Here is a 17147-nt window from a genome sequence, read left to right as displayed (position 1 = left end):
TAAAAAAATATATATATATATATATAACCACTTCAATACCGGGCATTTTCACCCCCTTCCTGCCCAGGCCAATTTTCAGCTTTTGGCACTCTCACGCTTTGAATGACAATTGCGGGATCGTGCAACGTGGCTCCCAACCAAATTGACATCCTTTTCCCCCCGCAAATAGAGCTTTTTTCTTTTGGTGGCATTTGATAATCTAAACAATTTAAAAAAAAAAAAAAAAAATTTCACTTTTTGCTATAATAAATATCCCATTAAAAAAAAAAAATTCTTCTCAGTTTAAGCCGATACGTTTTCTTCTACATATTTTTGGTAAAAAAAAATCTCTGTGTATATTGATTGGTTTGCACAAAAGTTATAGCGCCTACAAAATAGGGGATAGCTTTGACATTTTATTTTTATAATTTTTTTTTACTAGTAATGGCGGTTATCTGCTTTATCTATTTTTGTCAGGACTGCGATATTGCGACGGACAGATCGGACACTTTTGACACTATTTTGGGACCATTCACATTTATACAGAGAACAGTGCTATAAATATGCACTCATTACTGTAGAAATGTGACTGTCAGGGAAGGGTTTATCATTAGGGGGTGATCAAAGGGTTAAATGTGTTCCCTAGGGAGTGATTCTAACTGGGGACGGACTGACTGGGGGGAGGTGATTGATTGCATTTCATTTAAAAATGTGCAGCTGGGAATGGGAGGGTAGATGATGCAGGGTGTGTGCTAATGAGGACAGCTGGTCAACTCCTTTCTGTGTCATGACCTATAGTCTGTAAGTATGTAAGACAGAAAAGACAAAAAAAGTACATGAATGCTATAGTGGCACATAAGGGATCTGGAATTTAGAAGAAAAAAAAAAGTGAACTTAGCCTTTAAAGCTGTACTCCAGGCATGATCTTAATTGCATACTTGCATGGGTCCAGGTGGGTCTAATGTAATTATGCATTTCTTGTACTTGGAAGTAGAGGTCGACCGATATGGGTTTTTCTCTGGCCGATGCCGATATTTGGAAATCGGGGCGGTCGATGGCCGATGGCTGATATGTGTTGCTGATTTTTGCGGCCGATATTTTAGGCCGATTTTTTTTTTCCCCTCATCTCAAAAAACCTAGGGTGGGGAGGAGATAATTGCAGTGCATCACCTCAGTGCCAACCAGTGCATCACCTCAGTGCCAACCAGTGCATTACCTCAGTGCCAACCAGTGCATTACCTCAGTGCCAACCAGTGCATCACCTCAGTGCCAACCAGTCCATCACCTCAGTGCCAACCAGTACAGCCCAATGTCATTCACTCATCAATGCCCACCAGCCTAGCACAAGACTCTATTCGTCTCTGGCCCTGCCGTGCTGCTGCTGCCCCACCTCTGCCTACAATCCCCAGAATGCAGAGCGGGCCGGTAACAGCCAATCGGCGGCCGCCGCTGCCGACATCCTCCACTGTAAAGAAAACATCCCCTGACTGCTGCGCGCCCTGCCTCTGCCTACAAACCCCAGAATGCAGTGCGGGCCGGCAGTTACCGGCCCGCGCTGCATTCTGGGGCTTGTAGGCAGAGGCAGGGCGCGCAGCAGTCAGGGGACGTTTTTTTTCCAGAGTGGAGGATGTCGGCAGCGGTGGCCGTCGATTGGCGGTTACAGGCCCGCTGCCGACTTCCTAAAACTAAAAAAAAAAAAATAGGTCAGCAGATAGCAGCGAGCAGGCCCCTCCTCCTCTGGGTGTAAACAGAGGGGAGGGCCGCCGCGCTGGGTGTACCAAGATGGCCGCGGCTCCGGAGCTAGGCCGAAGCCGCGGCCTTTCCTGATGCTGTGACCTTGGAGGCAATCCGCGGATCGCCGCCGCGGTCACAGCATCAGGAAAGGCCGCGGCTTCGGCCTAGCTCCGGATCCGAGGCACCGCCAGCGGCCATGTTAAATATCGGCCTAATTTGGATAAAAATCGGCCGATGACGATTTCTCCAAAACGGCCAAATATCGGCAGATATATCGGCCTGCCGATATATCGGTCGACCTCTAAACCACTGTGGAAGTTGAAAATGACTTTAAGGGTCAGTTTACATCAGAGGCAGTTCCATGTGCTTTTTTTTTTTTTTTGCACAAAATGCATGCACAGTGTTTTCCATGTATTCCAATGTCTCTAGTTCCCACCATGCAGACTGGAAACTGACTGCATGGTGGGAACTAGAGCAATTGGAATACATGGAAAACACTGTGCATGCATTTTGTGCAGAAAAAAATGCACACGGAACTGCGTCTGATGTGAATTGGCCCTAATAGTTGTCGCTACTACAATGATGATCACGATCATTTGTGTCCTGTGTTGAATGACCGCCCAACTGAAAACTGACCACAGTGAGTTACTTGGCACTGCTGCAATTCTCAGAACACTTTCCCAAGAATTTTCTCATTGGACAAGGTTGAGATCATGACATCACTGCTGCTCCTCTTATGTCAGTTTTTGACTAACATGTTAACGCCTAGTGGGTTCAGCAGGACCAGGGGATAGGGGGTCAAGTGTAAGTTAATTTTACAGATTTTCTGTAAAGGTGAACTTGCACTTTAACATACAGAGTTCATGGGTCAGTGTTAGTAACGCACAGAGTTCTGGGGTCAGGATTAAGTAATGGAATGGCTGTAGCAGTGTGTGCAGCAGCATGACTCGACTCGCCATGCAGGGTGCCTTAGTGCTGCAGTTTTTGAGTTTTCTGAGCCTGAGCACTACAAACTTAAGACACTGGGGACAACATTTACAAACCTGGGGGTAGCCATTTCCCAGGGACTGTCCACGAGAAACGGGGACAAATAGCAACCTTTTTTTTTAATGATTTTACAATACCGCAACTGGTAAATGCAGTGTTTTTGCAAAGTCTCCTTGCTTGTTTAGGATTTTGGTACTATTGCCATTGACTACATTCCTGACAGTATATGAAGCCCACATTTCGAAACAAGCACTTTTTTATATGTAAGTGTAATATGGCAAGTTTTGGGCATGTACACACTCAAGAAGACAGATGTCCCTGAATGTCAACATTAAAGGAACAGCAAAATAAAGTTCAGGCTGCCCTCCAGAGATGGTATATAAAAATTATACATTCTTTTTCTAAAGGTGTAATGTGACATTTAGGTGACATTTTTCTGCCTTACAGAAATCAAAGGAAAATACCAAAGTCGTTTGCCAGCGTTGCAAAGCAGTACTGGGAGAGTCGATGTCATCAGGTATGTAAAAAGGAAACCGTCCTAATACCAGCCTGACAATAAAAGATACTGAAGACACATTTGGCTTAGTTTTATGGCAACACTCAGCAGTCTCCTACATAATGTGCTGTATTGTAAAACAAAGATAAGCTAAGTTTTCAAACTGCTGCGACACCAAGTTATGCTGCTGCTTTTTTTTTTTTTACCTTGGAAAAAAACAGTCTTTTCTGTACATTGTATAACTTTTATCTAAATGGCTCATTATTTCTAAATTAAACCCAAGAGAGTGCCGCTGGAATGATTGATCAGTGCATTGAATTTTGAATGAAGCGATTAGGTACTCACTCTCATTGTCAAGGGCATTGCTGACCCAGATTATATTTCCAGTAAATCTTTGGTTTTCTTTCGTGTGGTCTTACTGCATTATACAGCCAATTTTGTATTTACTAGAAAGTGTGATGTTTCATAGCACTTACATGTTTTATTTATGTTCTGGATGCTATATCAGTTATTTGAAATGCTTTTGTAAAAAAAATATTAAGACATTTCTATTTTAACTACAAATCCCCCAGCTTCCATGATACATGTCCTAGAGGCATCCCACCACCTTTATGAGAAACTTCTTTACACTTTGTGAGACAGCCCAACACAGCGGGAAGTGTATTAGAGGGGAAACCGAAGTCTAAAGGTTCTGAGTTTCAATAAAAGTTTTGCAACGTGGATGACCAATATGTGCCAAAATCGTTTTTTGCATAACATCTTTGCATTGCAGGGTAGACTGTTTTGGGGTTGTGTAGCCATACTAGATTTTACCTTCAGATAGCACAGTATCCAAAGCTTTTATTTGCACTTCCGTCTGCTCATAAATCCCATGAGCTCTGGAAAGGAAAATAAAAACGTGCAGATGCAGATTTCTTTTAATTATAAACCCCTCTGGTGTCATTGTGATCCAATCACTGACTTAAGTGTTCGTTTATGAAGCAGTGGAAAATATTCACTACTCCATTCTCCGGCATTCATAGTGGAAGTCTATGAAAATTAGAAACTCTGGCGCTGTCTGGTGGACTGGGAGAGAAAACTGCAGCAGTACCTGTGGATCTGATCCTAACAGAAAAAGTGATAATAATAAGAAGGGTGGTAGCTGCGCTGTGGGGGAAGGGGTGGAAAAGGAAGGGGGGGGGGAAGGGATGGTAGTACTAAATATGAATAATACAGATAAAAGTGCAGTGAACAAACACCTATAATCCTATAATGATGAGCAGTGAAGATGCATAGTATAATACTAATACATACACAGACATCCAAAACTGCATATAATAAAGTGAAAACATGGTGCAAAAAAATATCAAAATCACACGTGTGATAAAGTCCTGTCCATAGGTAAAGACCAGATCTAAAATTCCAGTAATTGCTCCACACAGCAGTGTCTAAATGAAACACCTCCACCCAAGATGCAGCATGCCAGATAAAATCTTCAGTGATAACACCTCTGAGTGTACTAGCAGCTCACCTTGCACCTGTTGGTCCAAACAGCTAGCGGAAAACACTGGTCAGAAGGTCAGATCGCACACATTTAACACTGCTTGACAAACTCTTTGGTGCGGAGGTATCAACAGTGGCTTTTGCAGAATGGAGATTTCGGTAGTGTGCCGCCATGTGATCCTGCAGGAGGAACTGCGTTGACAAAAAACACGAAGATCCAGGAAACAAACTTTTCATGCTTCGGTGTCCCTTGAATGGTCCTATCATAGAATACTTTGGAATCGGCACTGCTGGGGTCTCTTCCTGTAGTGTGCTCTGACTCACGATTCTCCCAGCACATGGCACCAGTGTGGCGTGCATTTGTATTCAGCCCCTTTACTCTAATACCCCTAACTAAACTCTTTTCACCCAATTGACTTCAGAAGTCCCCTAATTAGTGAATAGCCCATCTGTGTGTAATTTAATCTCAGTATAAATACAGCTGTTATGTGAAGTCCTCAATGGTTTGTTAGAGAACTTTAGTGAACAAACAGCATCATGAAGGCCAAGGAACACACCAGACAAGTTGGGAATACATTTTTAAACTTGTGGAGAAGATTAAAGCATGGTCCCAAGCTTTGAAGATCTCATGGAGCACTGTTCAATCTATCATCCGATTATGGAAAGTGTATGGCATAACTGCAAGCCTACCAAGACATGGTCATACACTTAAACAGATGGGCCGGGCAAGGAGAGCATTAATCAGATAAGCAGCCAAGAGGCCCATGGTAACTCTGGAGGAGCTGCAGAGATCAACAGCTTGGGAGAATCTGTCCACAGGACAAATGGTTTTAATTTTTTTTTTAGAAATAAATATCTGTAAAGTGTGGCGTGCATTTGTATTCAGTCTCTGAGTCAATACTTTGTAGAACCAGCTTTAGTTGCAACTACAGCTGCAAGCCTTTTTTCACATCTACCAGCTTTGCACATCTAGAGAGTGAAATGTTTGCCCATTCTTCTTTGCAAAATAGCTCAAGGTCTTTCAGGTTGGATGGAGAGCGTATGTGAAGAACTATTTTCAAGACTTGTCACAGATTCTCAATTGGATTTAGGTCTGGACTTTGACTGGGCCATTCTAACACATGAATATGCTTTGATCTAAACCATTCCATTGTAGCTCTGGCTGTATGTTTAGGGTCCTTTTCCTGCTGGAAGGTGAATCATTGTTCCAGTCTCAAGTCTTTTGCAGACTCTAACATGTTTGCTGTGTTCTTCACATGGCTTCTCACAAACTGCAAACAGGACCTCTTATGGCTTTCTTTCGACATAGTCTTTCTTCTTGCCACTCTTCCATAAAGGCCAGATTTGTGGAGTGCACATTTAATAGTTATCATTTTCCTTCCACTTCACAATTATGTGCAACTTTGTGTTAGTCTCTCACATAAAATAAAATACATTTATGTTTTTGGTTGTAACGTGGACATTTTTGAGGGGTATGAATACTTTTTCAATGCACTATATTGTAAGTGGAGGCATTAAAACATTTCTTTATAGTAACCAAACCTTTTGGTTATTAGGTATGAGCCTGTGCCAAACTCTGCTCTGTAAAGGCAAACCTTTGTATGCAATTTAGGGAAATGTTACTATAGTATAGTAGGGCAGTACCTATGCTATACACTAGCAATTATGTTTCTGTGTACTAGTCCTAAAGTGAATTTTTTTTCCTTCACTTTGCAATTTGTTTTTACAAATCCAAACAGAGAATTCTAAAGGTGGGGTTGTTCTCTACTTATGCCCCGTACACACGATCATAAATTCTGCCAGCAAAAGTCCGATGTGAGCTTTTGAACGAAAATTCCGACCATGTGTATGTTCCATTGGACTTTTGCTGTCGGAATTTCCGCAAGCAAAAGATTAAGAGCTGGTTCTCAAATTCTCAGATGGAAAAAAATCAGATTGTCTGTAGCAATTCTGGTGCGCAAAATTCCGACACATGCTCGGAAACGTAATTTTTTCGGCTCGTGCCTTCTTGACGTGTGTATGCAAGACAAGCTTGAGCGGAATTCCGTCAGAAAAACCATCCAAATTCCAAATAGCCAGACATATTGTTTAATGTATTGCTAGGGTTTCTCTAGCAATTAATAGTCAAATATTAATTTATTTTTTTCAAAATTGAATTTGATGTTGATTATACAGTATCATTTATAGAGTTTTATTTACTGGGGAGAAGAAAGCATGAAATCAATGATTTGTAATTAACCACTGGGCACTTAAACCCCCTTGCTAGTTTTTTTATTTTTCCACTATAAATGAAAAAAGATCAAAAATTGTGTTGAATTAAAAAAAAAAAAAAAAATCTTTGCAAAATTAAGATTTTTTTTCACAAAATTGTCATAAGTTATTTCTCACACACAGCATATGCATACTTGCCATGACACCAAAAATACATTCTGATACTCCTGAGTATGACGATATCACATGTGTTAGACTTTTACAGGGGATCAAACATGCATAAATTCATAAATTACACATATAATTTCATTCCTACCTATTATACTTTTTTGAAGGCCCTGGAGCACCAGGACAGTGGAAGCGCCCACAAATTACACTATTTTGGAAAGTAAACACCCCACATATATTCTATGAGGCATATTGAGTCTTTTGAACATGTGTTTTTTTTTTCCACAAGTTTTTGGAAAATGTGGAAAGAAAATTAAAAACGCTTTTATTTTTTTACACAAAGTTGTCAATTTATAAGATATTTCTAACACATAGCATGTCGAACAAAAATTACACCACAAAAAATATTCTGCTACTCCTCTTGAGTATAGCGATACCACATGTGTAAAACACTTCCACAGCCTGGCCACATACAGAGGCCCAACATGCAGGGAGCACCGTCGGGTGTTCTAGGGGCATAGATTTCAAATCTAATTTGACTACCGATTACACTTTTGTGAGGCACTATAGTGGCATGGATGAGGCACAGATAAGCACCTATGTTGCACTGACGTGGCACCGCTGAGCAATGACGTGGAACGGAGATGGGGATGGATAAGCATGAATGAGCCATGGATGAGGATGGATGGATGGATGGGCACAGATTAGCACTGTGGGAACTTTAGATCCAGCCCACAGTGCTGCTGCACCGCCTCCCTCCTCTCCTCACACACTCTATCGATCGGTAAGAGGAGGATCTGAACCGGACATGCTGCTGTTTGTTGAGAAGTGATCGCTTGGACAGAACAATCACGTGGTAAAGGGCCTTTGTCATTGGCCCTTTACCCCGATCCGTGACGGGTCAGGTCTAGAAGACCCAATGGCATGGAAAGTCCTGGTGGCGCAAGGAAGCACGATTCTGGGAGAATGTCATATGACGCTCTGCCAGAGTTATTCGACCGTGCTGTCGCTGTTATTCGGTGAGGTTCACATATTGTGCTCTAAAATAGCTACTACCTGTACATATGTGAAAACAATTGAGACTATGATGGGCAACTGCATATGGAAAAATAGGGATCACAGATGGGGATTGCATTTGTTTTGTTTTTTTAATTATTTCACTTTAAATACAATTTTTGATAATGCTTGAGGCCCTGGAAAATGTAAAGTTCACTCTGTAGATAAGAAGAATAATGCTGTTACTTCTTCTCTTCAGAAAATATGAAAGTTTGATTGGGTTAAACTGCATGATCCCACTATATTATGTAGGTTTGCTGGGTCTTCCAATGTCCCTTGCTCCATTTCTCTAGTTGGGAGACTGGCAGGTGGAGTGAGGCTGACTCGAATAGTGCCTTATCATAAAGGCTTCCCATCTCCCAGAGAACAAAGACATACAGCAACCTTTTGCTGTAAACAGTTTACTGTAATTGGGTCATTTAGGCTAATATATTCAGCCCATTAAAAAAAAAAACATAGTAAAATTTTTTGTGTAAGATAAAAAAAAATGTGGTTTAGGCCTCATGCACACTTAAAGTTTTTACAGCTGCTGTTTTTTGGTTCTGACATTTTTTTTCTACAGTCAATAAACTTTATAGCATGTTATCCTATGTGTCCATGCACACAATAGTCTGTTATCAACTGTTTTTGGCTGGGGCGTTTTTTTGGCTGTAAAAAAAACCCACAATATTTCTCTTTTTAGGAATTTTTGAAAATGTTAAAGTGTTTACCCACAACAGTAAAATCAGTCTGTATGTGCAGTAAAGCATGCTTGTTATAATCACGGTGGAACCTAGGCGATTAATCCTCTGCATTGTGTAAAACAGCTTTTTTATCCGATCTTCCCTTCTTCCACAGTTCTCAATCCATCTGCTAATACTACAGAGCCTTTGGGGTCACTCTGCACAAGCTCAGTTTGGTGTGTGTTTGGTGTGTAGTACTTGTCAGATATAGTGACTGCGGGCTCCTGGGTTTAGTAACACTTTTTAAGTAGGGGAATAGCGACTATATAAATAATATCATCCCTAGTATTGCCCCAATCTATGGTGTTGTTTTTTTTTTTTTTTAAGCAATTCAGTTTCAGAAAATATACTCTTTGTTTTTTTTTTAAATGAGACCCTATCCAATATCGGTGTCATCATATTGCAGTATTACTGAAGGTCAGAACATAAAACCATAATCCTCATTTATTCAATGTTAACCCACTGGTCTTTTTAGTAGGTAGAATATGACAAATGCACTGTTAATAACTTTCAGTGCTACCTTGTTTCTACATGTTCTCCATTTCATGTTATTTAGTATGTTATTGTTAGTATGCTCATATTTTAATTTATGTATTCATTCAATTTGTATTTTATCATTTTAGACACTATCCAGTACTATATCACTGAAATAATGATTCGACCATCGTGTCATGCATACACCATGATTTCAAGGTAAATTTATGATTTAACATAATACACTCAATCCATAATTCTGTGTTTATTTTATGTATTTATATTTTGATATAATATACTCAATAACCCATAATTCGGGTTATTTTATGTATTGTTTATTTTATTTTTTTATAAATGTATTTATATTTATTTTTTGTTTTTGTATCGTTTTAAAAAAAAATACTTGCTTACCACAGCAAATATTTGTAATCATCTGTAATTGAGTTGACAGGTGTCTTCTTTGGTACTGGAATTATATTGGTGGATTTAAGACACATAGGGACAACCGCCTGGCTCAGTGAAATGTTGGACATTTGTAAGGACATCGGTCAGCTGTACAGCAAAGTCGCTCACTACACATCCAGGTATTTCATCAGGGCCAGTAGCCTTTTTTTCGGTTGATCTTAAACAGGGTCTTCCTTGCGTCGGCTGGAGAAAAGCAGAGCGCCCGGTCGTTTCGGGATATGGGTAGTTTTTGTGAAGGTGTTTGGTTCTGCATCTCAAACTGTGCATAAAAGTGGCTGAGTTAATCCGGGAGAGAAGTATCATTATCACTGGTCTATGCCAGGGGCGTGTAGTTAGTGATGGTCTGGATGGCTTGCCACAGTGCTGTGTATCTTTGCTGTCGCTAAAGTGTGGATTTTTTTTTTGAGCATATTGGTGTTTTGCCTGCTTGATGCCATGAGACATATTGGCTCTTGCTGTTTTGAGAGCTGCTTTATCTCCTTATCTGAATACCTCATCACTGGTCTTTAGTAGCCCACGAACTTCTGATTTAATCCATGGCTTCCAGTTGACACTTGGGGTAATAATCTTAGTGACTCACATCATTTATGCACTTTTTGATGTAAGCAGTCACTGTTTCAGTGTACTCTTGTAAGTCTGTATGATTGTTGTAAATGGCTTCCTCTCTAAACATGTTCCAGTCTGCTGAAAGCAGTCCTGCGGTACTGGGGTAGCATTGTCTGGCCATGCTATGATTTGTTTTTAAACCTATTTTGCAAGTGTAAGCAATGGTTTGTATGCTGGTATTAGCATAACAAAGATGTGATCTGAATACCCAAGGTGGGGGCAGGGTTCAGCTTTGTATACATTTTTCTCTGTCGTATAAGCAAAGTCCACTATTTTGTTTACCCTTGTTGCAAAATTCACATGTTGGTAGAACTTCAGCAAAACGGTCTAAGTTTGCGTGGTTGAAGTCACCAGCAATAATGAAAAAGCCGTGAACTCCCTCAGCAGATAAAATTATCGACACTTCACAAACACTACCAGCGATGAGCAGCATTCTTTGTTGATATACACACACAGACCACCTCCGCAAGTCTTATCGTACAGTGCTGAATATCTATTCACTCGGTAGCTGGTTAGCCTGTGCGGCTGAATGGCGGAATCCAGGATGTTGTTTTGCCATGTTTCAGAGTAGATAACCACACAGCAGTTCCTTGTCTCATGCTGTGTAGACCGACTAAGTTGAATTAAGTCCAGTTTATTTTTCAGTGAGCGAACATTAGAGAGCATAAGTGTTGGAAGAGCCAGCTTTGTGGGATTAGCCCTTAGCCTAGCTTGTATACCTCCACGCTTAACGCGTTTCCATCTCCTCTCACACCGCTTGCATCGCTGCCTTGTACGGGTAGCTTCAGTAGGCAAAACCAGGGTCTCGTGGTCAGGTTTCAGCAAACAGAGGTCTCGTAACTTCTCGCTAGCCGCCGGTGAAAGTTGATTTTTTGTATACTGCCAATATCCGAAAGACTTTAGCAAATGTAGTTATGTTTTAAAGTAGTTTCCAGATGACTTTGTGGTAAGGTAAGACTATTTGAAGACAAAGACAACATTGCATCTAATCGCGCCACCATCTGTAGCTGGAGGTGGTACACACAATGCTGTAGTTACAACAGTTAAAATTGGCATCGTAAATAATTATGTTTCATTGTACTATATATTTAAAATAATTTAAATATTAGATCTTCTGTTGGCTTAATTTACTGCATTCTAATAAAAAAAATGTAGTATTGAAGCAAGATTACAGTGTAACACTTTTTTTTATATATATATTTTTTTTTCAGTGGTTAATTACAGGAATATTCCAATCAACTATATACTTTTATCACAAATGGCTTTTTTTTTCAGAGCGGAGCACATTTGTCTTCCTCCTTATTCCCCTTTGTATTGCTTGTGTCTTAGCTGGCACATTTGACTGTGACTGGAAGAGTGGGTTGTGAGATAACAAAGGCAAATGTAGTACGGTCTGTGACACGTCATTTGAGAGGCTGTAGGTGGATCTTTGCAAATGACCAAAGCAAAGTGATTTTAGGAATGTACATGTGGATTATGAAAAATTGGTTAAACTGCCGTCTTCCTTTAATTGGATTTTGCAAGGGAGAAAATTCTGCCGCATAACCCACAACATGTACAAAAAATATAAGGAAATAATGAGTTTATTATTATTTTATTAATTATACAAAAAGAAAACTTTTTGTGGTATGGTTATAAAATAATAAATATGACATTCGCCAAACTTTGCCTAGTGATGAACAATTACTGTCATTTACAACACTTGAACCTGGAATTTTTAGTGAATGTTTGTTGAATGTCAGATCCACTGATAAATTTCCCCACACGTGTTCTCTTTCCATTTAAAAGAATTTCAATGAAAACAAGCATTTCCTTCAATCAGGAAAATTGTTGCTGTAATGTGCTGCAACTTGCATTTGTTTTTGACACTGAAATACTCTGCTCCGGACATAAGAATTCCCTGTGTTTTAAAAATCAAAAATGATATAGGACATGGTCCACTTCATTATCTGGTAACTATCCCTGACCAGAGGTGCTTCTATTTTATTCAGTGGGGTGCTGACAGCACATAAAGGAAAATGGATAATGTGGAGGTTTTGTTTTGTCCTAATGACCAGTTACCATTAGCTGCCTAGCTTTTCAATGATAGTTAATATGGACCCATGCTGTGAAGACTGATCTTTATTTTCTACAGGAACCAGTTTGTGGAGAGTATGATTGTCCAGATTCTCCTGAAATTCTCATCCTCCAGAAGCACTTTCAGGTTTTGTGTTCAAGGACAAAATGGCAAACTTTTCCTGCTGGTAAGAGAACTGTAATTACAATCACCTTAATTTTAAAAATTGTTTTACATAATAAAGATGTAACAGATTTAAAGTGGATGTAATCCCAAAATATTTTTTTTGTTTGTTTATCATAATATGATGTGATCCACAGGTCATTGTATATTACCAGGATGTGTTATGTGGGGGAGGGGTGGATTTCTCACTTTTTATACTGTGGATCACCTCATATTATGATAAACATAACATAACATATGATCAACATGTCCAAGCTAGATATGTAAATAACCTGTCACTCAAAGCAAGGAGAGAGAAAAGGACTTTGTATTTAGACAGGGTTTTATCTAAAAAAAATTTGGGGGTTTACATCCACTTTAATGTATATGCAAGGATTTTGAGTATAGCCTCCTATACATAAAGTAATAATCAATAGAGGTGTACCATCATCCGGGAAAGTATGTAACAGAGGAGGGTGGGGCAAGAGGGAAAGAGGGACAGTAGCTGAAGTTGGCCCAATAATATTCCCTCCCCCTAAAATGTGAGGACTGTCTTGGTACAGTAAAAATAGCATACATGTAATATAAAAGGAAAATGTATTACATAAAAGGTTATACAATCAATACATTATTAAAATTGAAAAGACAGAGGCCTAGGATAACTCGAGGCAATTTCTGTAATTTACAACCATATGGAATGATCTGAGTCTCGACTAGTTTTGTGGTATAACCACTTCTTCAGGAGAATCATTCTACAAAACAATACAATAAGAAGTAAGACGAGAAAATTGGTAGACAATAATTCAGCTCAAAGTCAAAATAGACAATAACATTTCATAGGAACTGGCTTACCCCCATATATGGTGGTCATGCGTGGCACCAAACCGCCGGAACAAAACACCCTGTGCGGTGGACTAGGAGGAATATGCGAGGATCTCTAGGGGCATAATGTGAATATGAATTATGGCGAAGAGCACTAGTGAGAAGGGGGGGGGGAGAAGGAAAAGAGGGAAGGGACAGGAAAGGGAAAAGAAAGGGGACCACCCATGTGAGAGGGAAGCGAGAGGGAGTGAGGGGCAGGGTGGGAAGGGAACAAGGAGTGGAGGGCTGGAAGAAGGGGGGGGGAGAGGAGAAGAAGAGTGGAAGTAAGGCAAGAGGAAAAGGGGTGTGGGGGGGTAGGGAGCGGGTGTGAGTAAGGAAAGGTAAAAAAGGGGGGGGCAAGGGAAGGAAAGAAAAAAGTAAGAAGGGGAGGGGGAAGGGGGGAGAAGGAAAAGATAGGGGGGGGGAAGTGCCCGACACCTAGATTAGATGAGATAACAAGGGAGACAATGCGACATTAAGCTCACCAGTAGGTGAAGATGGATTACCAAAACATATGGTGGTAGATGGTACTGCGTGGGCAGAGGCATAATGGAGGTAGGGGGTAACCACATGCACTGGTAAATAAACATACAGTGGGTAAACGGTATGTATGGAGATGGATATAGCAAACCAAATAGCTGTGAGAAACAGATTGGTTAGCATCTATGGGTAAGATAAGGATTGCAGAGGTGGTTTCAGTGGAAGCTTACAGGGCAAAAAATGCCAATAAGGACCAAGGCCGTACCTATGGGGAGCTGCTGACAGATTGGTAGCAGCCTCCAGCCTCTGCCCCGCATAGTAGACACATCCATAGAGAGATCCTGGCATGCTCATCCACGGGCAAGGGCCTGTTAAATGAGCTCCCCAACCTGGAGACGCCAGGCACGCCGCCAGAGGGCGGCGTGTGACGTAGCTAGGTCAGTTTCTCCACGTGACGCGGGTGCGTAATTGACGCTGCCGCGAATGCACGTTCGGCCCGAGCTACGGAGCTGTAAGCCCAGCTCGGGGAGAACAAGAAGGGGATGACAAATGGTCACCCCTACCAGGAGAAACACAAGTCCACCGCAGGGAAACAATCCGGACGGCAACGGGCCACACAGAGCCACGAAGGGTTGCCAGTAACAGAATATAAACAGACATAATAAAATTGAAATTATTTATATAAACTGAACAGTATACAATGCAAGGGGGAGGAGTATATCCCCCTAATAATCGATTACCTAAATGTGGGTAGAACATGTGAGGAGAAGGTCACAGAGCAAAGGCTAGTGGGTCATAGGGACTATCAAAGCAATGTAGGGCTAGTGTTAGGGCTGATACGTCAGGTCAGGGCCATAGATCGAGGCATACTGATCAAATTAGAGTAACCTATTGTGAAGTGATAAGGGCGAAATGAAGTGATGGTGATGTGTGAAAAAAATGGGGGGGGGGGGGGCAAGCTGGGCCCGCAATTCAAAGTGCTGTGAGCTCATATTAAAGTTAAGAAGAACTAAAGTGGTATTAATTGGTGAGTGCATGGGAAGAAAAAAAACGTGACAAAAAATAGCAGATGATTAAAGGGAAAGTGTATAATTTACCCCTGATAATCGATGTAAAGGTAACAGGCTAAACAATTAGTGGAATATTTGTCCTAAAGGATGTAATTGGCTTAATTGCATATGGCAGGGGGGTGTAGCCCCACAATAACATGGTAATAGGAATGAAGGGATAGTGAGACATTACAACATTTGTGTCTAGGGATGGGTAATATAACGGTTAAGGGTACCACGTGTGGGTAACACATGGATCCCAGCCAAATCGGAGTGATTTCCGATCTGCTAACACTAGCCTTGGGTAAGGCTAAGTGGAATTGACCGAATTAACCCTGCCTAGCATCATTCATCATAATGGTCATAGTGGTTAGGGCCGATGTAGGCCCGAACGGTAAAAGAGTTTGAGATATGTATACTTTATTTTGTACAGCGTTTCCTAAATACATGCAGATATGTATCTATTAATCTATCTGAAGCCAACATTTTTTTTGTTTGGATAGTTAGGAAATTTGTCTAAAAAATTATTTTCTTTTTTCATCTCCACTGTGGAAGAAGTGAAGAGACATCTCTTCAAAGTGCAGGCCAAAAGACAGTTGTCACTGAAATAGGTGTTACTTTTATGAAGCTTTTTCCTTTGTTCCAGTGACAGCTGTAAAATTCCTCTGGGTATTCATCTTGACCTCATCAGGGAGCCCTGACAAGGTCTCAAATGGCGTTATCCATTTCTTCCCCAACATCGGTTTGTGAGTTCCCCGTATTGGCAATCTCTCACTTGCATACTTGTGCTGCATAATGAGCACAAAAGCAGCAATCCTGCAGGCCTTGTCTGCTTAAAATCTACTAATGGTGCCGAAGGGAGGGGGTTCTTGTGTACTTTTTTTTTAAGGGATTTAATATTGATAGATGGCCCAGACCACTGTCCTCTATCACAGCACTCCTCCAAAGTCTTCCTTTTTTTTTTAATCAAAAGGTTTTTATTGCTCATAAAACATACTGTTACAGGAATACAATAAACAGAATGATATCTTGCATCATTACTTTCTAGTCTATTACAACAAAATTGCTGGTTATACATCATAGACTTCACTACACAACAGTGCTCACATGTCCCATACCACTAAACCCCACCAAGTAGCCTAGTTTGAACCAATTCCAAAGGGCTTAGGCCAGGTATCGCAAGCCAAGGATCCCAAAGTTTAAGAAATTTCCCTGCGTTACCTCTATGCTGATAAATATATTTCTCCATCAACAGTGTCTTACCCATATGCTGGACCCAGGTCTTTAGCAAAGGCGCCTCCCTTGATTTCCAATGTATGAGAATGAGCTTCCTTGCCTGAAATAGAGCTCTAGCGAATGCCACCCTGGTGCCTTCCTCCTCAATCACCCCCTCCAGGACACCCAGTATGCAATGAAGCGGCTCCAGTGGGACGTTGGCCTGGAACACCGAATTCAGCGTAGCCAGAACCTCAGCCCAGTATCTGTGTAGCTTGGGGCACCGCCAGAGCAAGTGAATCAAATCCCCCTGGGCCGCCCTACAGCGTCCACACAGCGGATCCAGAGTTCGGCCCATTCTAAAAAGTTTGACCGGGGTAAAGTGTACCCTCAACAGTATGTAGAGCTGGGAGACTTTCTGTGATACATTTAGTGAACAGGTATTAACGGCCTGCAGCGCCTCCTCCCATACCCCACCCTCCAGGGGTCCCAAGTCTGTCTCCCATTGTTCCGCCACCTTCATAGGGTACCCCTCAAGGAATGATGCCAAAAGCATGCCGTAGCATTGCGATATCATGCCCCTGGTATCCTGCGCGGAACTCAACATTCGGAAAACGGGTGTGGGGGACTGAACCCACTCTACAGCTGTCCCCTGGGCCTGCACTGCGTGGTGCAATTGCATATAGTAAAACTGCATGGTAGGTGGCAAGTTAAATCTGGACCTCAGCTCGCTAAAGGACAACAGGGCCCCCCCTCCGAAAGATATGTTTAAGATGCGTAATCCCCACGGATCTCCACCTGTGGCCCTGGTCAAGCCTGGCCAGTTCCTCATATGTGTCATTCTCCCAAATGGGGCTAAACTCAGTGAACCCCAACACATCTTGAAGCTGCCTGACTTTATTCCATACCTTCTGGACGAGAGTGTAAGTGGGCATAAGTTTATT

At 41.3% G+C, this 17147-nt stretch overlaps 1 protein-coding gene across 2 annotated transcripts in view; it reads left to right on the top strand.

Annotated features, from left to right (window-relative positions):
* UBE3D (ubiquitin protein ligase E3D) overlaps positions 1-17147 on the top strand; it is a 297731-nt gene that overhangs the window by 111911 nt on the left and 168673 nt on the right. For both annotated transcript variants that reach the window (XM_040350019.1, XM_040350017.1), the window contains exons 5-7: positions 3148-3217; positions 9459-9528; positions 12515-12623. In XM_040350019.1, coding sequence (XP_040205953.1) covers positions 3148-3217; positions 9459-9528; positions 12515-12623 — 249 coding nt within the window. The remainder of the gene's footprint in view (positions 1-3147; positions 3218-9458; positions 9529-12514; positions 12624-17147) is intronic.

The sequence above is a fragment of the Rana temporaria genome, chromosome 4, assembly GCF_905171775.1.
Source record: "Rana temporaria chromosome 4, aRanTem1.1, whole genome shotgun sequence".
In the NCBI taxonomy this organism is placed as follows: Eukaryota; Metazoa; Chordata; class Amphibia; order Anura; family Ranidae; genus Rana; species Rana temporaria.
This window is presented reverse-complemented; position numbering and strand designations above follow the sequence as displayed.